At 42.4% G+C, this 26,257-nt stretch overlaps 3 protein-coding genes across 7 annotated transcripts; all 3 read left to right on the top strand.

The window, feature by feature from the left end:
- The first annotated feature begins 245 nt into the window (after nt 1-245).
- On the top strand, nt 246-5,443 carry usp21 (ubiquitin specific peptidase 21). Its single transcript, XM_031565957.2, has 13 exons — nt 246-428; nt 847-1,060; nt 1,528-1,581; nt 1,843-1,963; nt 2,254-2,368; nt 2,495-2,614; nt 2,710-2,774; nt 3,161-3,264; nt 3,369-3,449; nt 3,703-3,781; nt 3,941-4,048; nt 4,240-4,354; nt 4,438-5,443. The coding sequence occupies exons 2-13, from the start codon at nt 926-928 to the stop codon at nt 4,523-4,525; spliced, it is 1,185 nt and encodes a 394-aa protein (XP_031421817.1). The 5' UTR covers nt 246-428; nt 847-925; the 3' UTR covers nt 4,526-5,443.
- Nucleotides 5,444-5,468: 25 nt separating this feature from the next.
- rhoac (ras homolog gene family, member Ac) lies at nt 5,469-11,463 on the top strand. Of its 2 annotated transcripts, none has more exons than XM_012816718.3 (5): nt 5,469-5,565; nt 7,370-7,525; nt 8,822-8,942; nt 9,304-9,434; nt 9,779-11,463. In XM_012816718.3, the coding sequence occupies exons 2-5, from the start codon at nt 7,370-7,372 to the stop codon at nt 9,950-9,952; spliced, it is 582 nt and encodes a 193-aa protein (XP_012672172.1). In that variant the 5' UTR covers nt 5,469-5,565; the 3' UTR covers nt 9,953-11,463. The 2 variants fall into 2 exon arrangements, with proteins under 2 accessions (XP_012672172.1, XP_031421820.1); XM_031565960.2 differs by lacking the exon at nt 5,469-5,565 and adding an exon at nt 6,775-7,053.
- A 2,030-nt stretch (nt 11,464-13,493) lies between these two features.
- On the top strand, nt 13,494-26,165 carry rbm10 (RNA binding motif protein 10). 4 transcript variants are annotated; one of them, XM_031565953.2, is made up of 23 exons: nt 13,498-13,651; nt 14,268-14,353; nt 14,644-15,178; nt 15,467-15,649; nt 16,162-16,231; nt 17,869-17,942; nt 19,583-19,669; nt 19,800-19,860; nt 19,961-20,119; nt 20,418-20,578; nt 20,818-20,915; nt 21,195-21,282; nt 21,399-21,603; nt 21,718-21,809; nt 21,956-22,058; nt 22,344-22,435; nt 22,590-22,757; nt 23,061-23,243; nt 23,402-23,464; nt 23,635-23,811; nt 24,069-24,134; nt 24,261-24,349; nt 24,656-26,165. In XM_031565953.2, the coding sequence occupies exons 2-23, from the start codon at nt 14,337-14,339 to the stop codon at nt 24,741-24,743; spliced, it is 2,859 nt and encodes a 952-aa protein (XP_031421813.1). In that variant the 5' UTR covers nt 13,498-13,651; nt 14,268-14,336; the 3' UTR covers nt 24,744-26,165. The 4 variants fall into 4 exon arrangements, with proteins under 4 accessions (XP_031421814.1, XP_031421813.1, XP_012672140.1 ...); XM_012816686.3 differs by having other exon boundaries at nt 13,499-13,651; nt 21,959-22,058; nt 23,632-23,811; XM_012816683.3 differs by having other exon boundaries at nt 13,499-13,651; nt 23,632-23,811.
- The last annotated feature ends 92 nt before the right edge of the window (nt 26,166-26,257 follow it).

Here is a 26,257-nt window from a genome sequence, read left to right as displayed (position 1 = left end):
TAGCTTGGCTCGATACATTTCCAATTATAGTGAGGTAGATATAAATTGGCCAACAATGTTTTGTGAAGTTGCATTTGATATAGAAATTCGATTAAAGAGCAAAACAACTTGCAATGCTTAAACAAAATAAAAATAAAAAGCTAACGAACACACTCTATGTTGTAAATTACGTAATAGGTAGTGAAACCATGACAGGAGTGGGAACTATGTGGTCTAAGTTTAGAGGGAGGAAAGATTAGAGGCTATTTAGGTCTCACATTTGTCAGAACTCTCGAAGGCGAAGGGACGATACACTGAGCAGCAGGTAGAGTGACGGGAGAGAGGAGAGCAGAGGGGAAGTGAAAGGTGGCTTGTGTGGTGGCATGCTCGGATGGACTAGTCCACATCGGATGGGACATAATTGGAATATTTCACTAGGAAACTTGAAGGTGAGTCTGTGTTGGTGCAGTGCAGAAAAATGGGTTGGTTGGATAAAGTACTCCAATTTGAAATGAGGAATGTAGACATGATTATATTTCAGAACAATTTGACATGCAGTCCAATTGTCATAAGGAATACGCACTTTATTCTGTGGAACTGTGATTAAGGATTGAAACATATTCTGAAATTATATTTTTAGTCTAATTTAGTCCACACATTTTTAGTGACTGAATCTGAGGTACGATTACAAAAAAACTTTGTGATTAGACAGACATTTTACTCAAATGAGAATGTAACACATTATCTAAATCTAGACGTCTCAGTGTAAGTCATCTTGATGCCTTCTTAATGTATGGCCTGTTTCATTATGTTCAGCCCCTGACCGACCACAGGAGCAAAATCACTGCATTTAACATTCGTTGACAGCTCTTAGCCAGAGACGGGCGTGTGTGTGAGTTTGAGAGTATCTGCTGGGCGAGGGACCGATGTCAGAGGTCTCTCTGGCATGACGGAGAACTCGTGCGAGGCCCTGTGCCGCTCGCTGGTGGCCAACAACGGCCTCCAGTCTGAAAGCACGGACATCTCGCAGTCGGTCCTCTACACCTCGCTCATGGGTCTGCTGCTGGTGGCCGACAAGAAGGTGAGTGCTCAGAGGCTGGGCTAGCGACATAACGCTTTAGGTAGCCTGTAGTCTGACTGCATAGTTTTCATGACTTAAGCTAGATACAGGGGGAGAAACTCAAATTAATCCAGAAGTGAAGCTAATGTGCATGTGTAAAACAGATTTTTTTTTACATTGCACATACACACATACATACACATATACGTACGCACATACACGTGTGTTGACACCTGTAATCTCTTCAGACCCCTCCCCCAGCTGGATGAAGGTGTGTCAGTCTTGACCTCTGTGTTGAGTGTCCTCTGCGTCTGCTTTAATGGGATCAGAGGGCTAAAAATGGACATACAACTCTGCATGCAGGGATAGATCAGGGGACTCACAGGTTCAAAGACAGAACATAGGGATTTAAAAGGGAAAAGAGACTTGTCAGATGTACTGTCCAAAACCCTAATTCTGTCTTCCTGTTTCTAAATCATTCCATGTAGACAGAAATTCCTCTGGGAAGTGGGCAAGTTGGGTTGCGCAACGTGGGAAACACAGTATGTCCTTCCTTTTTACAATAAGTCTTGTGTATTAGCTATGTAGAGTATGTGACACCAATTCTTTACAGATAGATCATGTTCATCTGTTGGTGCTTTGAATCAATACATTAAATATGACTAATTGAAATTAATCAACTAATCAAGTGTGATTCAAATTATTGTTGTGATTGTTCATGACACTAAATGTTATGCCTAAAATCAGTTTTCTCTGTCTCTCTTTGTCTCTCAACTCCTTGTTTCTTTGTCATCTTTGTCCAGTGTTTTCTAAATGCAGTGGTTCAGTGTCTGTCTCATACACACGGTCTCCGAGATTACTGCCTCACCAAGTCCTATCTCCAGGACAGGCACTCAAGCAAGCAAGAGCCTGTACTCATGAATGGTATGTCCCCACTTTCTCTGTGTAGTTCAGCCACTACAGAGAAAGTGCTCCACTCGTTGCAAATTATCAGAAATATTCAACTTCATTGCACTGAAACAGATCTGTTTTAAACACAACTAATTTAAGCTTTTTAGTGTTACTGTAGTGTAGTGTTAGTGTAGAGTTTAGTGCTTGTTTTCTTAGTTTGCCTTTGCATCTGCACTTCACGTCTAGTCTCTTTTTTAGTTTTTCTCATTATCTTGTCCTCTACTCCACTGCTGCTGTCTAAAACTCATCCCTCTCTTTTGAAGCGTTCACTCAGGTGCTGTCTGGGCTGTGGGATGTTGAGGGCCGGGACGCAGTAGTGAATCCCAGCAGGTTTTACAGCGCCTTTAAAGAAGCGGTGCCTTACTTCAGTGGCTACAGGTGGGTCTCTTGAACTCAGTTACGGCTTTGACCTTTCAACTGTTAAGGTATGACTACATCTATAGCACTGTTAGCCTCATGGATCTCTCCCTTCACCTCTCTTGCTCTCTCTCTTTGTTCTATTAGTCAGCAAGATGCTCAGGAGTTCCTGCGGTTTCTGCTGGACAGGCTACACACTGAGATAAACCGCCGGCCCACCAAACGTCCACCAAACAACACACAGGAACCTAAACACAAAATCTTCAGGTACAGAGGCAATGCATGATGTGTGTAAGACGTATTAAAGAAATGTCAGCGTATCTCTGGTGCTTATTTTTTCTGTCTGTCGTCATTTCATCCAGACTGGCTGAACAGGCCACCGTCATGTGGAAGAAAAACCTTGAGAGGGATGACAGTAGAATTGTTGGTTAGTAGTTCATCATCTTCTTGACCTTGACAGTTTCAGAAATTTGGCATGCGATCATTGTGGTCAGAAAATTCTCTGTAGGATTTTTTTTAGGTTTGGTACAGAATCAGCAAATTTAGCAAACCCAGTAATGAGAACAGCCACGACATCCTTTCATAGTCATGTAATAGAGTGGAAACGCCAAGCTACATATCATCTACCATGCATTAGAAATACTTAAAGCCTTAGAGTTGATGACATGATCACATTTACATGTCATGTAATTGATCAGATATCAATGCCTTGTCTGATATTTTCACACATCTTAAATTGATTCCTGTAACATCTCACTCTTCTCCATCCTGATGAGTCTTTCTGTATATTTTCTGTGGCACCCCTTTACCCAGACCTCTTCTCAGGTCAGCTGCGTAGCTCCCTGCATTGCTCCATCTGTTCCCATTACTCCAACACATTTGATGTGTTCTGTGACCTGTCTCTCCCTCTCCCAAAGGTACAGTCCACTTCTCTGCTGATTATCTCTGTCATTGACCCTGGTTTGCCCTTTTGTTCCTGGTGTGCTGATCTATCCCTCGGTTTGCTTGTCTCCTGCTTTAGAGGGGCGGAGACAGAGTGTCACTCAAGGAATGCCTCGACCTCTTCTCACAAGAGGAAAAGCTTGACGAGGAAAATGCACCGGTATGTTTGAAATGGCCTACAAAACTGAGAGTTATGTTGCTGATGTTTCTGGATATATGAATACTGAACACGCTACTGCTGACAATCAAACAAACCAGAGGAAATGTTACTAATTGAGTTTTCAATTTCATACATTGAATCGATCGTAACTTCAGTTTCTCCACGACTGTCTGTCAGGTGGCCCTCATTGAATGTCATTTAATGTCTTTGTGTGTGTGTGTGTGTGTGTGTGTGTGTGTGTGTGTGTTGTCAGATGTGTGAGAGGTGTTGTCGTCGAACAGAAAGCACCAAAAGACTGACCATTCAGAGGTTCCCCAAAGTCCTTGTCATACGTATCCACCCATCTTCTGTATAGAAAAGTTTTCTAGCTTCATTTTTTTAATCTAACTCTGAACAGTTACTATGCAGATCTACAAGGATGATAGATTAGTTCTATGTTATGTGTTTTTGCCATGTTGCTGTGAAAAGAAGGACTTGACTTGAAAACTCAGATCTGAACCGGTTTACCATGTCGAGGTACTCCATCAGCAAAAGCACAGTGCGTGTGTCTTTTCCCATAACTAACCTGGACCTGGGGCCATATGGGCCTGTGGACTGTGGTAGGAACCTTTCTGTTCCTCTTTTGAATTGCTGCCAAGCATTTTTGAGCTTTATATGTCAGGTATCATATTAAAAATATTTCATATAAGGTTCCTCATTGCATTTATGATGACATTATTTTGTATAGGTACAGTGGATATGTTAGAGTGGATGGTTGAAAGATCTTAGACCTATGTGTTTTGATTCTTAGGGCCAGTGCTATATAACCTGTATGCAGTCTGCTATCACTCTGGCATGGTGAACATGGGCCACTACACTGCCTGTTGTCGAGATGAGGATGGATGGTGGTACTACAATGATTCCAGGTGAGGATCCTGTGAAAGTTAAAGTATATTTCAGCAGACATATAATTGGGCCATATTTTAAGACCTGTGCTTTTCCTTTGCAGTGTGCAGCAAGTCCCGGAGACCCAGCTCCAGTCGGGTCAGGCCTATGTTTTGTTCTACCAGTTAGACAGCAGCATCATGAGAAAATAAGATGGGGGAAATACTTTTCTTCATTTTTGGGACATGGACGACTACTTGAGAAAGATTTGCCACTTAAAGCTAAAATATGCTCAACCTGCTTCCCGCTGTCACACCATCTCCGGTACACAGCCCGTGTTCCTCATATTTGACTGACATCCTAGAGGCCAAATCTTTGATTCTGCATTTTTCTTAGCTTCATTTAATTCTGCCCAGGATTTTCAGTGACACTTTCTTCCCTCTAAACTTCAGTGACACCACGTCTGAAAATGCTTTTGAACACTTTTGAAATCTTACATACTGTTGGCAATCCTTCATGCAACTACTTGTTTTTTTTTTCACATGGCGGTCAGTGTCATGTGTGCTGCTTGAAGATGCAGTAGGTGGCAGCACCTTTTATGTGATGCATGTCCTATGAAGGGTGCCATCTTGCATATAATATCAATGTATTTTAACAAGCATATTCTAAATGGTCTCCCTTGCAGGCGTAGGACAGTGTATATTATTATATATTTTCAAATTGTTCATACATTGTATTCTTATTTTTCTACTTATGTACATTTTTAATTTACCAATGACTCTCTTATACTGGTATTTTGGTAGAGTTGAACAGTGGACACTATTTTCAGGCTCATCTCTGCTCCACCAGTTTTTTTGGACATGGTCAAAATATATTGTTTTCATTTTTATATCTGTACAGAGACTAACGACATAAAGCACTATAGTTCATGAAAGTTGGTTTGGTTTATTTACAGCATTTGGGTTTCATCAGATTTCATTGATGATGTGAAAGTCTTAAATATAGGAAATGTTTGATATAATATCTATATAATCAACGAAACAGTATGTCCATGTGTGTAGTCTAAATGTAATTTTGAAAGTGTAAAACCTTCATATCCATGATAATAAAAATGAACTTGAAAATTCTAACTTATTTACCTGGACCAGTTAACCACAAGGGCGGGTGAAATTGCGTGGCATTGTGGAAGTGGGCGGAGATTAAGACCCTGGTAGGGAGAAGAAGGAAAGAGGACACACCACAAATTGAAACGGTAAATTTGCCTTTTATCTCAATAAAGCCCGAATCTTCGGAGTACTCGTACATTTTCCACCAAGTGGATGATTATTACCCGCGCCAATGTATAAGTGTATCGTAAAAAACGGTCTAAAATCAAGTTTATCCAAGTTGATAAACGCGTAGCCAGCTCGTTAGCTTTCGTTGTTGCTTATCCGGCTTATTAACCCACCAACAACTCACTTTCCGCTTTAAAATCACTTGGTTCAAAGTTTGCAACAGTACATATCATGGTGTAACCAGGGCAAACTAAATTCGGCAACATTCAGAAATGTTCTTTCTCAAGGTTGTCTTGGGGCTAAAACAGGCGAAATGTCGCTAGCTGGCAAACAAAACTACGTTAGCTAGCTAATATATTGTCCTGACAACCTCACAAGCTAACCTTCGCTGTCTATCTATCTGAGTAAGGTATCATAAGCTAGCTTGTTACTTGCCCTGTCTGGAGTTTTTGGCTACGTGTAAGGTTGAGTTGTTTACCATAACATTGATAGTATTTCTGGAAACGCAGTAACGTTTGGTATATTATTTGTATTTGTATTGCCTCTTGATCAGTCGCGAAATGAGATAATCCATCTTGGTACTTAGCTGCCAGTCCATAGCTAAGCAGCTATCCTAGCTACTTAGCAGCCAAACCTGCGCTCCTTAGCTGCCGTGTCGGCCAGCTAACATTGCCCATCTAGTGTTGTTTTGTATCAGGTTGCATTTAAAGCATTATATGAATGTTCCCCCAAAATAGTCAGACACGTTTCCTCATTTGTTTTCTGTTTAATTCCACTGTAATATGGATGTTCAATACACCACTGTAGCTATCTTCAACGTTAATCCAAGTTATGTTGTTACGCCGGCCGGTTTTGAACTTGCTGTTCTCGGCTAGCTAGCGTGCTAGCAACAGTTCTTCATATTTCAGAACTAGCACTTAAGTTAAGAGCCCAGCTAGCTGGCTAATGTTAGCTCAACAAGACAAGGCGACGTGGCGTACTAACAACGGATCGAAACAAGTAAATTATCCTGAATACGACATGTTTCTCTTTGTTTTACGGAACCAGCAGCTCGCAAGAGGACTGACTTTTACATGCACGAACATTTTTAACAATTGTTTTACTTCGAGGTGTTTTGGGTGCGGTGGGGCGGTGCATAGGCCTTGTTAGGTTAAACTGGGCCGAGGAGCACAGCGCAAGAATTCTTCAACTCATCTAACTGGAGGCTTGTAAATGTACTCGTATTGATGCCAAAGTATCTTCTGAAATGTCTGAAATGTCACAATTATTAATTTAAGATATGCCCAATATATTTTCTTAACGCTTCCCTAAACAAAATAATGTTGTTTCCGGTCAGCCCATACTTCCGCATTTGTACTTCCGATTTATCTATTTTGTTTGGAAAAGGAGCAGTTCAATTAGACCAGTGTGCCAGTATTCCCGGTAGAAGTCGAGTTTTCTCTTAAGCGTAGACATGCTTTCAAAAGGTCAGTTCTTGTATGCTCGGGCTTCTCCTTTCAATTACCGTTCACTTTTTGTAGCCTCTTTCCCATGTTTTGGCAATAATCTTACGTATGTCGGCAGTGATTCCTACTGTGGTGTGTTCAAATACAATAATGAAGCTGTGCTGCGGTTAGTCATTGTGTTATGTATCTGTTTCCGAAAATGGCTACACACTCAAGGTTATCTTAAATTAAGTGACCATTACCAATCTATTTCAGTTAACTCTTCTGACTATTTTCAATGCTGTTTTGTCCCACCAGCTTAACCAGACCCCTTTTAACGGTTTCTATGCCTTTTTAGATGGCTGCCATTCGTAAAAAGCTTGTGATTGTTGGGGATGGAGCTTGTGGAAAGACCTGCCTTCTCATAGTTTTCAGCAAAGACCAGTTTCCAGAAGTGTATGTGCCCACCGTGTTCGAAAACTATGTGGCTGACATTGAAGTGGATGGGAAACAGGTAAGCCCAGGGAACAGTATGCATGCCAAGTGAAGAAGCACCTAGGTTCTTCACACCTGTGTGTCTTTGGACATGCATGTTCTTTCCTCTCACATTATAAGCCCATTATACTTCTCTTCATCACAATGATAAAACATTTTTAGAATTATCTCTGGGGTGCAAAAATTGTAAGGACAAGGATTGTTTACCAGGCTTCATGTTTTGGCGTTGTTATTCCGATGCCAAGGCAGTGTGGCTTGTTGTTTTCATCACTTTTAGTAAGAGTCTATGAAAAGTTTCACTGGCCCCACCAAAGACTGATGAGGATAAATTCCTAAATCAAATCTAGACAGTCAAAGGCGGCCTCTGCCTCGGGCTACCTTAAGAGGAATCTGCTCAGTAATGCATGAAGCTGGAAAGACTGCTTTGGGCAAACTATTTGAGCAGTTGCCTACCTATTCAAGCTCCACAGCCTTCAAGAGTAGGTCTACTTAACTCTCCTCTTATAGGTGGGAGTACTAGTATTGACCGTAATGCCACCTCATGTATGGACCAAATATATGTCCCTACCAATCTATAGATGACTGTCAGTCAAATAGTTGCACAAAATTGTTATGTTTTAGTTGTAACCCCTTCAGCTTCTCCTTTTGGGAAGTAATGGGGAAATAGTCTGGATATGGTCTCCCCTGGAGATAAGAGGCATAGAGATAGCTGGGGCCAAGCAATAGAATTGTCTTCAGCTGAGAGTTCCCTTTTTTTTACTCTTACCTGTCAGCATTTGCCTGAGATTCAAAAGGAAGTATAATGCATTGGAAAACGAAACCATAATGTGTAATGGATTATAGACATGTTTTATATTGCAAACTGTCGTAACCATGCACAATAATTCCATGCACAGTCTGCAGCTTTTGAAGAAATTAAGCAGCTTGCATTAAGTTAATGTGATCCTTTCAGATGTGAAAAGTTTGCTAAAAATATGTAGATGTAAATATGTAGATGTGAGACGGGCCAGTGAAGTTTCTAGAAAACCAGGATATGTATGCAATACATGTACAGAAATTATTTTTCTGTTCCTTCTGGATGCACAGTCACACATTATCAAAAGGTTTATATCCTTATAGTGATCACCCCAATACAGAATTTTCTGATCTGTTATAAGCTAAACATCCAAGCATAGTGTATGCGCACTTATGTTATCTTTCCATCATTCTGCCTATAATCACGTAGTTAATGAATGTTGTGCACAGATCTGTTTTGTTTAGCTTTTAAACCTGGAAAGGATATGAAAAAGTGGTCTTTCTTTTTTTTCTCTTTTAGGTGGAGCTAGCCTTGTGGGATACCGCTGGACAAGAGGACTACGACAGATTAAGACCTCTCTCCTACCCAGATACTGATGTCATACTCATGTGCTTCTCGATAGACAGTCCTGACAGTTTGGGTAAGTACTGCACTGAATATCTTCACAGACAGATGAGGGTTGCAAAATCTGTCACTTTTAAAGTCCAGCACAAATCTTCGAAAATTGTTCAGTTCCTTGATGTAATGCTGTTTTGGTATTGCCTAAACGTTTCCAAGTCTCGCTCTTTTAAAGTGAAAGTGAAAACAATACATTTCCTAAGACTTTACAAAATCATAATGTATGTAGAAAACAATTAGAAGCAGTGAATTGACTGGTGGAAGTCACTCATGGTAACTGACTCGGAAATGGATCAAGTCTCAACCATAGACATCTAAGCAGCTGTCTGCTGTGCTGATTTGTAGATAATAACATAATGCACTGCCTTGTCTTTGGATCACAGAGAATATTCCAGAGAAGTGGACTCCGGAGGTGAAGCACTTCTGCCCAAATGTGCCTATCATCCTCGTGGGCAACAAGAAAGACTTGCGCAACGATGAGCACACACGAAGGGAGCTTGCCAAAATGAAACAGGTATCCACCATGTTACCCTTCCCACTTCCCAGCTAGATGGTTTGGCCCATGATCATGCCTGGCCTTCAGGCTACTGTATGTACTCCTCTGAGCATTCCTAGAGTGTCGAGTAGCTCTAGCTGAGATTGCAATAACAGTTTTAGACTTGTTGTTTTGAACAGACTTGTTGACAAATATTTGTGTAGTTACAAGAATAGAATAGGCTACTTAATACCAAATATAAATACATATGTGTAATCCCTACAATATTTTAGGCAAAGTGTTTGATAGATAAAATAAATGACCAGTAGGTTATATTATCTACTGTTACTGACCTCCACCAATCTGTAATTTTGCGTTAACAGGAGCCTGTGAAGCCAGAGGAGGGACGGGACATGGCCAACCGCATCAATGCCTTCGGTTACCTAGAATGCTCTGCCAAGACAAAAGACGGCGTGAGGGAGGTCTTTGAAATGGCCACCAGGGCCGCGCTGCAGGCCAAGAAACGTGGCAAGAAGAATGCGTGCCTGCTGTTATAGAAGCCTCCACCTGGACGGGGAGGCGAGAGGGGTAGGGAGGGGGATGAGAGGGGGCCCAGAGAACACAGAAAGGGAAGGGACGGGACGGGACAAGACGGTAGGTTTGTCTTTCTCGTGTGGATGCATTGGGAGGGGGGGGCAGGGGTCATCAGAGGTTAAAGGTTGCAGCTGCTTGGCATGGGGGCTTTGACTTCCAAGACTCCCTAATTGGGGTTGATGGGGGGAATAACGAGAATGGCCTGAAATGGCCCGCCAGTGGCTCTCTCTCTCGTAGGACTTGCCTCAGTAAAACCAGTAGTAGGAGGGTGGGAGGGGTAGGAAAGGACTTATACTGGGATACACAATTAATTTTTTTCAGTGGTTTTGACTCCCTTAACAACCCCCTTACGCCCTACTTTTATAAATGGCTCTACGACAATTGGCTCCCATAGGTTTACGTACTGTCTCTAGTAGCAAGCTCGAAACGGTCATTTTGTGTGTCCGAACGATTGTAAGTACGTTTGTATATGTTTGTATATGAATGTGTGTATGTGAACGCATGTGTGTTGAATCTATTGTTTATTTTTTCTCTTTGTGTGTGGATGTTAACTGTCTGACCCTCTATACTGAATATAAGCACAGGGACATGAACACTCTGCAGGGGGGGGGGGTTCCCTACTATTCTGCCTCCTCTCCGTTGCTTCTCCTCTGGTAGCTGATGTCACAGATATTCTGGATGTTTTTTTTTTTTTAATTATTATTATTATTATTATTATTTCAATATAGTGATTTTTAACCATTTGCAGTTCAGGTATATTTAAAAATCTATCAGCATCTTTTTTTACATTTAGATGTAAGGGCCATTCTGCTCATCAAGTTTGCGAGAGTGTGTTTTATAAGCTTGCTTGTGTGTAGATTTTTAAATAACTCCTTTGGTTTGATCACCTGTTTCTGATGTTCAGTGGAGGAGTACAGCACAGTACTGTATACCAAGAGTAACTGACACTCAACATTTAGTCTTTGTGTCAGGAATGGTTATGATATTTGTACTTGATATTAAAAGTTGCAAATTGAAAATGGCATTTTACTTTTACGGCACGCTTTTGAGTGGAATTTTAAGTTAGTGATATTTGTCTGGTTCTGTGTGCTACTCCCTCCATTCTCTTTTGAATATAATGTTATTATGATTAGTATTATTATTACCAGTAATAATAATATTATTCTCTATTTTCTTTCAATGCTCTTGAACTGTATATTTAACCCTGTGTGAAATTCTACTGGCCTTTCCTGAAGCAGTTACTACTCTTTAAAACAAATCTTCAGAATCTTTATCATGAGAAATATTTAGATTTTAAAAGTAAACCATTGAAAGTGCATATATTATTGTTTTAATTGGAGTTTATTCTAAAGAGATCAATTGCAAATGTATTGTATGAGGAAATCTTGGTGCATTTGACTTTTTGTAAAATACATTTCCATATTCCTTCAATCTGCTTTAAAAAAAATACTTCAAATAAATTTGATTTAGTTTAGTCCCCAGAGGATTGTCTTTTGTCGGACGAAGCTGTGTGGTTTGAGGATGGACATTTCATTGTTCTTTATTGTGTAACATGTTTTACAAGGGATGATCTTGCATGTTCAAGCATGCCTTTTCTAATCACCAAAAGAACAACAAATGTTTTTTTCTGGCTATAAAAGTTACAGATCATACCTCCAATTATCAAAGTCGGGTTCCAGATGAGTGCACAGATAAAGTGTGTTTGCTAAGGTCTCTGATGAGCAGTATGACTTTATGAATTAGGAGTATGAAATTCTGACATAATTAACATTTATCGTTTTTCCGAATGGGATTATGTGTTTGTTGTTTCCCATGTGTTGATTTTATCTTTGTAATTGCAGAAGATGCACCACTGTTAACATTTGTCTCAGACCTTTTTTCTTATTCAGATAACCTAAAATTGATCAGAAATATAGTGTTGACATTGTTATGTTGTAAATTACTTATAGCTGGCGGCTATGGTTGATTTTGAATGGAATATCTGCATGTGTGTACGACGCCCAGTTTCTGCCACCTTCACGCCTGTGCTTCAATGGCACATTATATTAGGTAATCCTAAACGTTTAAAAAAAAAAGCTAAATCAACAAGAGAAAGCCCTTTTTGCAGTCACATTTGAGCGTCTGAAGGCTGTTGTGCTGTTCAGGGTAGCAATAAAACCTACCTTTCTTGGACTACTTAGTATCTGGAGCATCAGCACTTGTGGAATTGATTATGGTCTTAAAATGGTCAGAGAGAAAGAGCTTTCCTAAAGCTATTCCATGCTACAAATGGGCAAGAAACAGAAAATATCTCCCCAAGGTGTGCACCACATCTTTCACAGAACTGTTCACACCGGCTCTAACCAGCATGCAAAGAGAAGCGGGAGGCCCTGGTCCACAACTGCGCAGGTGGATAAGAACATCACAATCTCTTGTTTGAGGAAAAAGATGACTTACAGGTCCTCAGCTGGCAGCTTCATTAAAATAGTACTCATAAAACACCAGTCTCATCAGCAGCAGTGAAGAGAATATGAAATGATGGCCTTCTAGCTTCTGGGAGTGCTTTGGTGCTGGTAAAGTATGTCATTTGTACAGAGTAAAAGGAATCTTTAACAAAGAATGCCATAACCCCATTTTACAATAACTCCATTGCCATGCCGTACCTTATGGATGGCACTTGATGAGCCAATTTCACCTTACAACAAGACAGACCCAAAGCGTTGCAAGACATATTTAGTGAAGAAGCAGTCAAGCTGTAATGCTACAATGTTTGTGATTGCTGCAATTGACGGATTATTTGATGAAAGCAAATTTCCAAACACACAATGGTTATTTCAAGCCGAAATCATTTTTCTTTGTCAATGTCTTGACTAGATTTTCGATACATTTTGCACCTTATTTGATGTGTTTTCCTAGTGATTTCAAACTTTTGAGAGGTAGTGTAGGTGAAATAGAAATAGGTTAGTCAAAATAGAAAATTTCATCCTGATATCCTCAGAAAATGTTACAGCGTACAGTGTGAGACAGAAAATGTGAGGGTACCGTAATTCTATTTTGTTATCTTTTGGTTTTGGGATTTGAAATTTGGCCTTTGTACATATCTGAGTATGGGTATACCTGATAAAACTTTGGAGAAAAACTGAGTGAGTCATTTTTTAGCATGGAATGGGCCAAATGCAAGCAGATGTGCAAATGGTATATATTGTACATTCTAAAAAGGATGAGGAGGCATAGGGCTATTTTAAGTAGAGGGATGTTTTACACTGCATGTCAGATGGGTCAAGTATTTGTGGAATGTTTCATTAAAAAAAACAATAAACAGTTTATTATTTCCCAGCAACTTATTTTTGCCCTGCTAAATATGGATTAAGTTATGGTCTGCGTATGCGGACCGTGTTTGAATACTCATACATTGGGAACTTAAACAGAGTAGAGGCCTGTGTTTTGTCATAACTCTCACTTGAAAGCCTGTTATTTTAGGATATGATATGACCAGAATGCCAGTGCTTTTGTCCAATCAACAACCAATTCATTTTACACCAATCATGTACAACAATGCGTAATGCCCCACCCACCCTGTAGTTACCAACATCACGCTATGCTATCTTCACCCTTGATTCTTGGGCCTGGCAACTCGGAGTAACAAAATACTGCAACGTCAAGTGAACTGACGAGCTCGAAATGTGAGTATTACTCATATAGCATTTGATTTCGTACGTTTTCGGCCAATCGAATACTTGTTAATGGGTAAAGCAAGCTCTCTAGCATAACTTGCGAATGCTAATGTATAGAAGAGCGAACGCTGCCATTAGCCAGGCTAACCCTCGGTGCGCAGAGGGCAGAATTTAACATGAAACCAGACTATTTAGCTAGTTGGCTGGTTTTGTCAGTCCAGTCATCAAACTTGCAGAGCATATTTTAGCTTGATAGTGGGTGGTTCAATTCTTCAGGCAGTGTCACTCTGGAATTGTGAGGTACGATATAGTTACGATATTATTATTGCTACGAATTGTGCGATTGCACGCATTTGACAGCAAAGAGGCTTCGATGGGGATTGCTGTATTTGCTAATTTGGTTAAGGCAAGGCTAGTCAAATATCACCTTTGATACAGCAACCTCAGAGTGGATGTGGTGGCGACAAAGGTGCAACGAACTAGTAGCCTTCCACGGGTCTTGCAGCATTTTGCTCTCCTACTTTGTTTCATCTTAACTTGAATCATCCTCAGTTCTTCTCTACCGTTGTGTGCTAATTGGAAAACAGAAAGGTCTCGTAACGTTAACTTCTGCTCTCTGCACAAGGCTTGGGAAAGCTGCAAGTACAGGAGCATAAAAGATTCAGTGTCCATCGTTTCCCCTCATTCGGGTGATATGGAGTACGAAAGGCGGTGAGTCGATGGCTTCATTTTCTGCATCTCACAAAAAGCTATTTTTACTGTGTGCTTCTTCTGCATGCCAGATGAGCATTTTGTGTACTGCTTACTATAGTGCCGAGAGCAACACTGGGATCTAATGTCACTCACTTATGTTGACTTTGGGGAAATGGGTATTGATTTAACTGTTCAATTAAAGCTTTGTTAAGAAATGTAGGGGAAACATAACTAATCAAACCTTAATCAGTCTTGCTTGATGACTAACTCGACGCATTACTTTGTTCTTCCGTTTGATGTCACATCAGGGGTGGCAGAGGGGACCGCATTGGTCGCTATGGCAACAGCCTTGGCGAGCATGACTTCAGAGACATGGACTATAGAGGCTATGGACAGGACGAGGCTGAGGCAGAGCCTGGTTACAAGGACCATTCTGAGGGTGATGACGGTGTCAGCGGGTCAGAAGATTTCTCTCCCACTCGTTTTCCTGACAATCGGCCAGGGTTTCAGCACAGGGGAATGCGGGGTTCGAACCCAAACAGACCAGGAAAGACTTTCCCCAGGGGTTCCCACTCCCAACCCCAGCAAGCTCCGCAGAGATTCCGACCTGACGATCGGGACTTTGTGTTTGACTCAGAGTCCAAGGGACTCCGAAGGGACCACCCATCCTTCAGAGGGCAGAAGAACTTTCCAGAGAACCAGGCCCATCACCCTGGAGACAGTCACGAGACGACAGGCTGGGGGGTCAGGCCAGGGGCTAGGACTTTTGCTGGACAGGAGGAGCAGGGGGCAGGACGACGAGGGGAAGAAGACCAATTCAACAGAGAGCTCGGCCATAGAAAGGTGACATCAATGTGAACAGGGAGATATTGATATTTTGTTAGCAACTTTTTTTTTAGGTCCCTCTCATATATCGGTGTCATAGGTTTTAGGCCCCTCTCATGTATCGGAATCATGTCTGTTGATTTAAGGCATCATGAGTTTTCCCCTGATTGTGTGTTTGCATCTTATGCCACAACGTACAGTATATATTTACAATAACAATGAATACTTGTCACACTTAGTTGTAAGTTTTCTTGTGGGACAAAGTCATGTGCTGAATACTAAAGTTTGTTATCTTATGGATTTCAGGGTTTCTCTGACGCGGCGGCCCAGGGTGGTAACAGTAACAGAGAAGCGGGATTTGGCACTGGCTCTGATTTGGATGAGGCTGAGCGCAGCGACCAGGACTACAGAGCAGACCTGGACCAGGCGCAGAAGCCGAGCAACATCATCATGCTGCGCACACTACCCCCCAACGCCACGGTCAACGAGGTCAGCCCTCGCCCTTGCTTGGCCTTTCTTAAAGATGCAGTCTGCGATTCCGTTTTGGTTTCGCGAAAGGTTGTTGATGTTTGAGCACAACCGCTAATCAAATTACACCCCTCCCTTCTGTGCTTCTGAAGCACCGTCTTGGCTGGGTTATGGTGTATGGCTTGGTCCGAGCCACTATGTTTGTTTTTTCTAGTCCAGAACCTGGACTGTGTAAGAACATCGGAATAATTTTTTGCGTAAACACTGAACGGACTGAAGGACCGAGAGGAGTGATTCACTGAATTTGACAAAAACTGCATGAATGGCGGACTCTTAACACTGCATTGGTGCGCTCTGCAATCAGTGGACTTTTACATTTTAATATGAGTAGAATGTTATTGGTGCATGCCTTTCTCTAACACTGCACACATTCAGGAATTGGATGATAATTCTTGATATGAGAACATATATATAATGTATTGTACATCACTGATGTATGTTGTGTTTTTATTTTATTTGTTTGTTTTTTCCAGATCCGCACCTTGTTGCAGGAGCAAGTAATTCAACCCCGCGAAGTTCGCCTAATGAGAAATAAGTCTTCAGGTGAGTCTTCAGCTGGTTGTGACCCTGGATCCTATCCTTAGTCTCCACTCCCTCTCTCTCTGTCTGCGTATCGCTCTCTCTCTCTCGCTTGCCTTTAAGAGGCAGTCTTCCTCTCCTCGAGGTCTCTCATTTTCTCACATTGTATTGTCTGGAGAAGGAATCTGATTCACCCCATTGCCGTCAACAAGCACTGTAGACCCTAAGAGCCTGGTGCATTTGTTTCAGCAACTTTAAAGTTAGGCCCTAGTATTCTTTCTTTTTCTGATTTGTTTCAATCTTTATCAGTTACTCTTCTTTTGGACATGGTCTTGCCCTGTAACGCGTAGTTGTGCTTCTCAATTAACCGCAGAATCAGTGTAATTAACACAATACAGTAACTGATACCTACACAAGTCAGTCCAACTCCCGCACACACACACACACACACACACACACACACACACACACACACACACACACACACACACACACACACACTCTCTCTCAAAGACATGCACTCACGACTCAGAGTGAAGCATGGTCTCCTCTCAGTGTATTTAGTCTTCTGCCACCCCCCCCCCCCCCCCCTCATGTTCGCTACCGCACTAAACCTCTCCACACTCATCTGGGGCATACAGAGGAAGGCGTCCTCTAAGAGTAAGTATTGTGCTCCCACCCTGGCGTCCACTTCTACCCCTCTTTTGCCTTCTGTGAAAACTCATGATTCACTGAAATGTCTTCCCTAAATGTATGTCTTCATTTGCTTGTGTTTGCCACTATATACCGGCTATGTGTCTTATCTGAGTTCTCTGTTCTCTGAGTGTGACCATGGCGATTTCAGGTTACTATAGTAACAGGCAGCCAGCGCCCATTGTAAGAGAAGTGGGTTGGAAACAATCTTGCAAGTCAACTGTAACTGTTTTCCGGCCCAATCAGTTCTTTTCATGTAAGCTCACACACTTGAAGTAGTCATCTTTGAACGAAAGAGTTATGTAACAACAGAGGGAGCTTGGATCCTGCTGACACTGAATACAAATTTAGTTCCTCTTCAGAGGCTCTGTTTTCTTTAAAAACAATGGATGCTTTCACTCTTTCATTTCTCTTTCAATATCACAAAATGCCAAGGGACATGTTTATTATACGGCTTATTGGATCATCTCTGATTTCAGTGCAATTGGTCAGCTATGAATTTAGCCACAAAAATAATGACAGAAATAAAGATATTTTGCTGCTGCAGAGGCAGATAAAGTAACAGGATCCCAACTCCAAGGGGACCAGTGATGTGTGAGCTGGTATGTTAAAGTCTTAACATTCTTTCCAGTCAAAGAGAGAGGTATCGCAAGCCTGCGCAGGGGAAGGAGGTGTGTTCTGATCTGAACAAATTACTCAGTGTGATGAGTGGTTAGAAAGCTTTCTGTCTTTCTCTCTCTCTCTCTATCTCTCTCTCTCTCTTTTTTTCTCCTTCCTTTACTTCATACCGTCTCTCTCTTATCTCCTTGCTATAGCTCCATCCCTATCTCTGAATCTTTCATTCAGTCTCTCTCTCCCTCTGTCTCTCTCTTTCCCTCTTCTGTGAAGGCACTAACCCCTCACTGCATTGTTGTTGTTGTTGTTGTTATTGTTGTTTTGTCACTGTGGCCCGGCGGCTGTGTCTCCAGGTCAAAGCCGAGGATTCGCCTTCGTCGAGTTTAATCACTTGCAGGAGGCCACCCGATGGATGGAGACCAACCAGGTCACTTTACACTGCACACATACATACACACACACATGCACATACACTCGCAACACACACACACACACACACGCACTGCACATGTTCTCATCACGTGTGTGTAGACATGCTTGAGCACACCACAGGTGCCACGACCTTAAGTGAATGTACAGCTGAGGAGTGTGGCTTCTGTGTATGTATTTATTGACAGCCATTTGAACTCTCTTCTTTTCCATCTCTCTCTCAAATGCAATGCACTTGTGCAACTTTACTGTACATGAGTAAAGGATCAGGCTTGCTTCACACCAGGAGTAGTATTAAGGGATGGATGTGAAGGTTTGTTTTTTTCCCACTGTCAGTAACGGGGTCAAGCAGGCAGCTCACTGAACAACACACACTTCACACACTCGTGGAGTGGAGTTTATGGAAAGTGCCTCATTGCAGATCTCATTGACCCTTAATTCATCCACTCTTCCTCGTTGCCTGTTTTAATTTGTTTGCTTTGTTTTGTTGTCATTGAAAAAGAACATCTCTGTTTTATCTTTACCTGTTTCCTGCCTATTTGCCCCCCACCCCCCACCTCCTGCCCCTCCGCACACCCCCATTCCACTCCATGCTCACCCCCATCATTGCTGTTTTGGGAGCAGTGATCTAGTTTTGAAAAACCAGGGAATGAGGAAGTAGTGAGGAGCATAGTGGTTGGGCAGGATGCTTTAGCCCAGACAGGCACACAGAAGACATCTTGTAGACATTGTATTCATAAAGGATGTCTGCCCTTGGGCTGAAGCTGTCACTCATCTCTTCCCTGCAATGTTTTCCTTTTTGCCTTTTCACCATGTCTCTCTGACATCACAAGTGGATCAGGCTGATATAAATCAGTCAGCCAGTTGGCTCAAAATAGATACTGAAGGAAGGGAGAAGGATGCTGAGTAAATATGAGACTGCAAGGCCGAACTGTCAGGCTTTGTGGCAGTCAGCCATGCTGTTTGTTTGAAGGTGTCTTAATTTGTGAGAAGTAAAATGCTATTGCATTAACTTTGTGTTGTTATCTTATTTCCTCTTGGTAAGATTTCATTTAAAATGACTCTGGTAAGATCCTAAACTAGGTTCTTCAATCAGAAATGCAGAGAGTGGGTCCTTAGGTGCACTTCAGCCTGTTTGCCTTTGCACGTGTGTGGATGCTACTTCACAGTGTATTGAAGGATGATTTGGGGAGTTTCTTTGCTCGGCTGGCATATGGGGTAGGGTGTTGGAGGGATGGCTAGGATAAGCCTCCTTGCTTCCATATTTCCCCTCAAGGGGGGAGGTGGTCAGGGTGTGGGTCGGAGAGAGGGCCGTCCACACACACGTTCGCTCTCACGCACACAGGCCAGTGTGTCCGTCCCATTCCCTTCAAGCTGAAGGTGACATCTCTCTCTTTCTCGATCTCCCTCACTCAGTCTCTCTCTCTCTCTCACTGTATTTTCAGTCTCTTTCTTTCATTTGGATCTCAAATCCTAAATCCTCTGTCTTTTTCTGCCCAATTCTCTCTCTCTCTCTCTTTCCCCATGTCTTTTGAGGTGAGATCTATCTTTCTCTCTCTCTCTGTTTGTATGTTCATGCTCGATCCTGATACTTATTGTTTGTTTCTCTTCCCTCTTTTCTTTCTCTTTCTCTTCCAGAGAGTGCTTATTATTTTAGGGCAGCGAGTGTCCATGCACTATAGCGACCCAAAGCCACGTGCAAATGAAGACTGGCTCTGCAATAAGGTGGAGTAAAATTGGCCTATCTGTTCAAAGTGTCTTTTTTTTTTCATGCCAAAAATATAATCAGGACTATTTATAGATATCAGAGACACTTATGGGGCTGTGCTAATATTTTCCATCTTTCTTTTTGAAGTGCGGAGTGCAGAACTTCAAAAGGCGTGAAAAATGCTTCAAGTGTAGTGTCCCAAAATCAGGTAGGTTGAGTGCCTTATGCAATATACCCTACACAAGGATGTGATTATTATATATTTTAGATTTTGACATTGAGCTGACCTCGTCTGTGTCCTTTCACAGAAGCTGAGCTGAAATTGCCTCTGGTGCAGAAAGATTTGCCCCTTGGGCAATTAAAGGACCCAGCCCAAGGTCTGTTGCCCCTGCCCACTCTCTACCAGCCCTCTGCTCCTCTCCTGGCCTTGGGCACTGCGTCACAGGCAACCGAGCTGGCCAATGACAGTGAGTCGTGGCTTTCTTTTAGATGCCCTTTCTGTCATATCTACTCTGTCAGTCAAGTGCCTATGATGGACTGTGTTCCAGGCAATGCCAGGGTCAAATCACAGTGAATTCACATGTCTGATATATTCACTGGAATGTGACTTTTCTTTGTATTTATAAAGTTGAAATGTAAGTGTGAAAGGACCTTTTAGGGCAACTTGTGAGGGTGGATTTCTGGGGTGTTCTAGGTTGACTTTGCATTTAAAGCAGTACATACGGAGGGATTCTGCGTTTCTCATTTATGCTTTTCATACTCCAGCTCTTATCCTGAGGAACCTGGGACCCCACACTAATGTGGACACCATCTTGTCAGCTCTAGCTCCTTTTGCCACGCTCTCTCCCTCGAATGTGCGACTTATCAAGGACAAGCAGACCCAGGTGAACCGTGGGTTTGCCTTCCTTCAGCTCACCACCATTGTGGTAAGACACAAGAACACTGGTCTCTTGGCTATACAGATACACTTTTCACTTTCACCATCTCCAGCTCAGTCAGTAGGCAATGGTTTCTAAAATCGCACAGAAATCACACTGTGTTATATGGATAGTTATTTGGTTGTTATTTCTCTCTGTGGTCCTTCCATTTTAAAGACACTCTCTCATGTGGAAAGCCATCTTAAAATGAGCGCTCATCTCTAATGTGTGTCATTTCGTCCTTGCAGGAAGCCTCCCAGCTCCTTCAGATTCTTCAGGCTCTGCAGCCTCCCCTGTCCATCGATGGCAAAGTCATCGCCGTGGAGTTCGCCAAGGGCTCCAAGCGGTACTGCTGGGCTACAATCTTGCCTTTTTTTCTTTCTGTGGTGTTCAGACCACGAAAATGAATGTGCCCTGCAGTGTGTGTAGGGGTCATTGCTCATTGTATGATGCCTGTACCTCTCTCTTTCATCCATTTTTCTCTAATATTTCAAATAATTTCTTTCTTTACCCATCTGTCAACCAATTCCCCTATTCTCTCGTCCTCTCTCCTGCCCTCTATCTTTCATTTCTTTCTCTCCACATCTCTCTCTCTCTTTCTCCATCTCTGCCTCTCCCCTCTCAGGGATGTGTTTCTTACTGATGGGAGTCGTGTCAGTGCCGCTACAGTGGCCAGCACAGCCATAGCGGCAGCACAGTGGGCTGTTTCCCAGGTGAGTTCTTTATGAGTTCTGCACCAGACCTTTATGAGATTCCAGAATGTATTCTGTATATATTCTTTATTCCAGAATGTAACTTCAGCCAGTCTCTGTGATTTGTTCCTCCTCAGAATGTCCAGCTGGGCTCAGGTGTGTCCCAGGGTAGTGATATTGCAGTGTACCAGCAGGGGGCAGTGTTGTCAATGTTTGGGCAGGAGAGGCAGGATGGAGTAGTGTCTGATGGTTTGGGCCATAAGGGGCTGAGTGGATTAGCAGGCACCAGCCTCAGTGCCTCTGGCCTCATGGGGGCCTACGAAGGTGGAATAACTGCTGGAGGTAAACAACCAGTGACAAGGTTTTACTGAAGTTCTAAATTACGATAAAATTCCTCTTCAGGGAGAGAGAACTGGTATTTAGCAGACATTTGTGTGTTATGTCTTCTCCCTTTAGTGGTCACGTCTGAAGCGAAGGTTTCTGCAGCCACAATCGCTTCTGCACAAGTCCAGCTCATCTCCACGGCAACCTCCACGCAGTCTAATCCGGTACTGAGCCACGCAGTATTTACTCACACTCCCTTAAGGTCACAACATGTTGAGTCGCATCGTGAGCTAAAGTTGTACGAGTCTTGTAGATCATTATAAGTAGCACGTAACCCCTACTTTATTAACCCTTCCACCATGCCTTGAAGCAGACCCCTGCGGCTGCGACTGTGGAGATCATTGGGAAACCCCAACCTGCTGCTCCCAGCCAGCCCTCTGTACCGGGGACACCATCAGAGCTGCTGCAGTACCGTGAGTTCCATTTGGGGCCGTGAGGGGGTGGGGAACTGGGCGAATCACCACCAGTGCATTACTGCTTGAGCCTGGTGATGTTGTTTTTTGACAGTTGTTTAATCTTCGTGATGTAGACACGATTCTTACATTGATGGTCAAACTCTCTACTTTTTTGTTCACTTAGAGCACAAGGAACACTGTAAGCTTAGTTTATTTTTAAACACAGTTTATTCTTTAACATGCTCAGTTCATCTTGATATGTGCTTGTTGACGGACTGACACAAAGCTTGTGTCTACCTGCAGCTGTTCCTGATGTCTCCACCTACCAGTATGACGAGAGCTCTGGGTATTACTACGACCCCCTCACTGGCCTTTACTACGATGCCAACTCACAGGTAACTAACAACAACAACAACAACAAGCATTTTTTACAGTATGAATAACTCCTTGGTCTGTTTACCCCTTCTTATGATGCCTTACTATACTGCTTACTACTATTCACTTTAATTGTGTCTTTCTATGTGAACATTAATGTTTGTTTCTTTTCAGTACTATTATAATTCCCATACGCAACAATACATGTACTGGGATGGGGAGAAAAGGACCTACGTTCCAGCACCTTCCCAAACAGAGGGTGCGGGTGCTGATTCAACATCTCTTGATGCTTCTGTTGGCAAGGACAAGAAGGATAAGCCCAAGACAAAAACTGCTCAGCAGGTAGACAGTGTTACATACAGTGTTGCGATGCCTCATCAGTGTTCTAACACATTTAGGACCGTGCGTATACATCTGAAGTACACATCGAGAAGGGTGCATATGTGTGAAGGAAGGCTACATTGTCATTGTCATCATATTTCACAAGTATTATGCTTTAATCAACAAAAGACAATTAGTCTTTACTAATACAGCAAGGTGGCTATGAAAACTTGATTACATGGTAGCAGGTGTTTAAGTGAGCCCAAAGAGGCTCTGTCTATTTAAAAATGGTTCCTGAATGGCAGTTTGTGCTGGTTTTGACAGATAGCGAAAGACATGGAGAGGTGGGCCAAGAGCCTGAACAGGCAGAAAGAGAACGTGCGCTCGCTGACCTCCTCCGCCTCCACCTCCACCAACCCCGTCACTCGGGGCCCTGGGCAGGGTCGCTCCGACGACCGCAGAGAATCTGCCAGCGCAGATGCCGGATACACCATTCTGGAGAAGAAGGCAAGAGGACTCTTTCAAAAATACTCCCTAACATTGACCCATCAATTAATGCTCATGCCAAGAACTCACTAACATGTATTTGCTAAAGCTTTTAAATGGATCAATATGATGTTTATTTATTTATTTGTTTGTTTGTTTGTTTGTTTTTGCTTTCACAGGGTGCTCTATCCGAGAGACCTCATATTCTTTTAGAACAGATCAAGCATCCAGAGGAGAGAGAGGTATAGATGTTTTGTCTGTCTGTCTGTCTCTCTCTCTCTCTCTCTCGATTCTTCCTTCATCTTTTCCTCCTCCCACAAATGTAATGTGTCACAGCGGAATTCTCCTCGTCCTCTGTTTGCAATCTGTTCATTCTCCCTTTGTCCCCCTTGCTTCTGTTCTGTCATAGCAGTCTCCTCCTCGTCCTCTGGTTGCTGCCTACAGTGGTGAGACCGACAGCGATGAGGAGGGGACAGAGAAGGAGGAGCGGCTAACGGACTGGTCCAAGCTGGCCTGCCTACTGTGTAGGAGGCAGTTCCCCAGTAAAGAAGCCCTTATCCGGCATCAGCAGCTCTCTGAACTGCACAAGGTATGTAGTTGATATAAGCACAGTGGTTAATGCCCTACTTTCTGTAATGTTTTTTATTCTGTTTGTGACCTGAAGAACTAGGTAATTAAAAGGTATGAAGATGAAAGATTGTATCTCCTTGCTCCTGTTCAGTAGATAAAGCTTGTTTCTTCCAATAACTTGTTAATTACACCTCGACTGTAGGTTTGAAAGAACAAGTGTTTACCCTACAAAAATAACATACTTTATTAATGATACTTCATTGCGCCCCCCCCCAGCAAAACCTAGAACAGAGGAGGGCCCGACAGACCCAGCAGGACGGCTCAGGGGGAGCAGAGAGTGAGGTGAGCTCATGCACTTTGATTTCGGCAAAAGTTCACTTTTTTCCCATTTTTCTCTCTTCTGTCTCAATCCGATGGCTGCCACAAATCCAATGTTTTAAATGATTTCGGTGTGGTATCTTTTCTCAGCTAAGATACAGAGACAGGGCTGCGGAGAGGAGGGAGAAGGGAGGTGTCCTTGACGAGCCAGAGGCCAAGAAATGGAAGTTCAGCCCTATGTAAGGGTTTGCTTGCTCCCTAGCCGCAGTCACAGCACTGTCTTTACTACAGCTCAAGCTCAAACCAATCATTTCCTGTATTGCTCTGAGTTGTTCATACTGATAGACTAGGCAACTTTTTTTGATAACACTGATGGGGAACATCCCAGGGAATCCATTTTATACAATCAGTGCTTATTTGTTATTGTGATTTTGTTCTTTGTCACAAATTGACACCAGCAATGTCACCAAAAAGTCACAGAGAATCATCAGCCAAAGCATTATGTCTGTTCACCTCCATTAAACCTAAACTTTTTCATTTGTTAGTGATGGTCCCTCAGGCATCAGTCTCGGAGCGCGGATGCTGCAGGGTGGAGTTAAAAAAGGCTTCCTGCTGCGCAACATGCCAGACTGAGGACCAGTGCCGCATCCCCAACCCAACCTCTTCATCTTCTCATTCAGCTCACTTAGCATTGTGCCTGGCCCATCCTGGATGACTCTGCATGGACCGTTTCCGTTGCACAGAATGCACCTTTGGTCTTCCTCGTGGAGCCCCATGTGCTCTTCAACTGAAACATTTTTTGCAGCCACCTTGCACGTTAAAGATGCAGTCCGCAAAACGTGGAGGATTTCTGTGCTCAACAGCCAATCAAATGACACCTCTCCCCTCTGTGTTCCCGAAGCACCGTGTTGATTGGCTGGGTTTGGTTATGGCTCGGTCCGAGCCACTATGTTTGTTTCCCATTTACAGAGCCAGGACTTTGTATGAACATCAAAGGTTTATTTTAGCACAAGCACTGAACAGACAGCTTGAGGAGCAATTATGAATTTGACAAAAAGTGTGTGGGATTAGAATTGCGGACTGCACCTTTAATAATGACCTCATGTTGGTCATGTTTAGGGTAAAAAAAACTGCCATTGGAACTCACTTTGTACATTACATTCATATTTTAAACTTGAAATAGGAAATTAACTTTTCCATAGATCTAACTGCTCCAAAATGACTCGCCTTTAGCTGAAGTAAAGGTTATGGTGTGGTTATCCCATTTGCTATGCACAGTGGTTGAATGCTTAGTCATACACTCCTATGCAAAGACTATAGACTGATGGCGTGGTAAGAGCATTAACAGTGTTGTGTTGTGAAGTGTGACTGCTGAGGATGAAGGGTATAAAAGGGAACAAATGTGTGTGTGAAATGGATATTTTGTCCTTGGTTGTGAAGTCACACGATTTGAGACTTGTTTGTAATTCTAATTTTGTCATTTAGTTAATCCCAGTTTCAGAGATGCATTCCTGTCTTTCATGGCTAATGCTGTTGAATTATATGGGCTGTTTAGTTTGTCTTTGTTTTGTAATTGTAAATTGAAATGCCAATGACGTAATCTTAAGTCTTAAAACATTTAAATGCTTGTGTTGCCGTTATCTATTTATAATTTTACAGTTTTTATCAGATGAGTGTGTTGTGAATGAATGGTTTCCTGAAAATCTAGTGTGAATTAGAGAACTGGGTATCTTGCGTATTGGACTTTTGCGTAATTTTGTACTGTTCTTAACACCAGCACAATGAGTAATTCCCCAGTGTATTTCCTCTTCGTGTTGGGTGTTGGAATTACACAACAGAATGCATTTGCACAATATATTGTAGGTATACTATAGGAGAAACATGATATACAAATTAGTAAATCTGTACATATCTAAAGTGACTGAGGGATGATATGTTGCTGTCACCCTGTTTTTTTACACACTGACCTGTTGGATCTGGCAACAGTTGGTTAATAATAAATAAACGCAGTCAGTTATGTGAGCATATTTTAACTTTCTGTGAAGAAAGGGAAAATAATATATTGAACTTCCTGACACACTTTTCATTTTTAAAAGGTTTACTAACCCTGGATGTTTTATTTATTGTCTTATTGGATTTCGAATTAG

Source organism: Clupea harengus, chromosome 4, assembly GCF_900700415.2.
Source record: "Clupea harengus chromosome 4, Ch_v2.0.2, whole genome shotgun sequence".
Classification (NCBI taxonomy): Eukaryota; Metazoa; Chordata; class Actinopteri; order Clupeiformes; family Clupeidae; genus Clupea; species Clupea harengus.
Note: the sequence above shows the minus strand (reverse complement) of the source record. Positions and strands in the feature narration are given on the sequence as shown.

What these genes read in the sequence shown, in the direction of transcription:
- usp21 (XM_031565957.2), top strand. Translation starts at nt 926, where the DNA reads ATGACGGAGAACTCGTGCGAGGCCCTGTGCCGCTCGCTGGTGGCCAAC. An exon ending in TGCTGGTGGCCGACAAGAAG is followed by an intron (nt 1,061 to 1,527) that starts GTGAGTGCTCAG and finishes CATTCCATGTAG; the next exon opens with ACAGAAATTCCTCTGGGAAG. An exon ending in CCCCAAAGTCCTTGTCATAC is followed by an intron (nt 3,782 to 3,940) that starts GTATCCACCCAT and finishes TTGAAAACTCAG; the next exon opens with ATCTGAACCGGTTTACCATG.
- rhoac (XM_012816718.3), top strand. Translation starts at nt 7,370, where the DNA reads ATGGCTGCCATTCGTAAAAAGCTTGTGATTGTTGGGGATGGAGCTTGT. An exon ending in TTGAAGTGGATGGGAAACAG is followed by an intron (nt 7,526 to 8,821) that starts GTAAGCCCAGGG and finishes TTTCTCTTTTAG; the next exon opens with GTGGAGCTAGCCTTGTGGGA. An exon ending in AGCTTGCCAAAATGAAACAG is followed by an intron (nt 9,435 to 9,778) that starts GTATCCACCATG and finishes TTGCGTTAACAG; the next exon opens with GAGCCTGTGAAGCCAGAGGA.
- rbm10 (XM_012816683.3), top strand. An exon ending in CCTCCACGCAGTCTAATCCG is followed by an intron (nt 21,810 to 21,955) that starts GTACTGAGCCAC and finishes CATGCCTTGAAG; the next exon opens with CAGACCCCTGCGGCTGCGAC. An exon ending in AGCTCTCTGAACTGCACAAG is followed by an intron (nt 23,812 to 24,068) that starts GTATGTAGTTGA and finishes GCCCCCCCCCAG; the next exon opens with CAAAACCTAGAACAGAGGAG.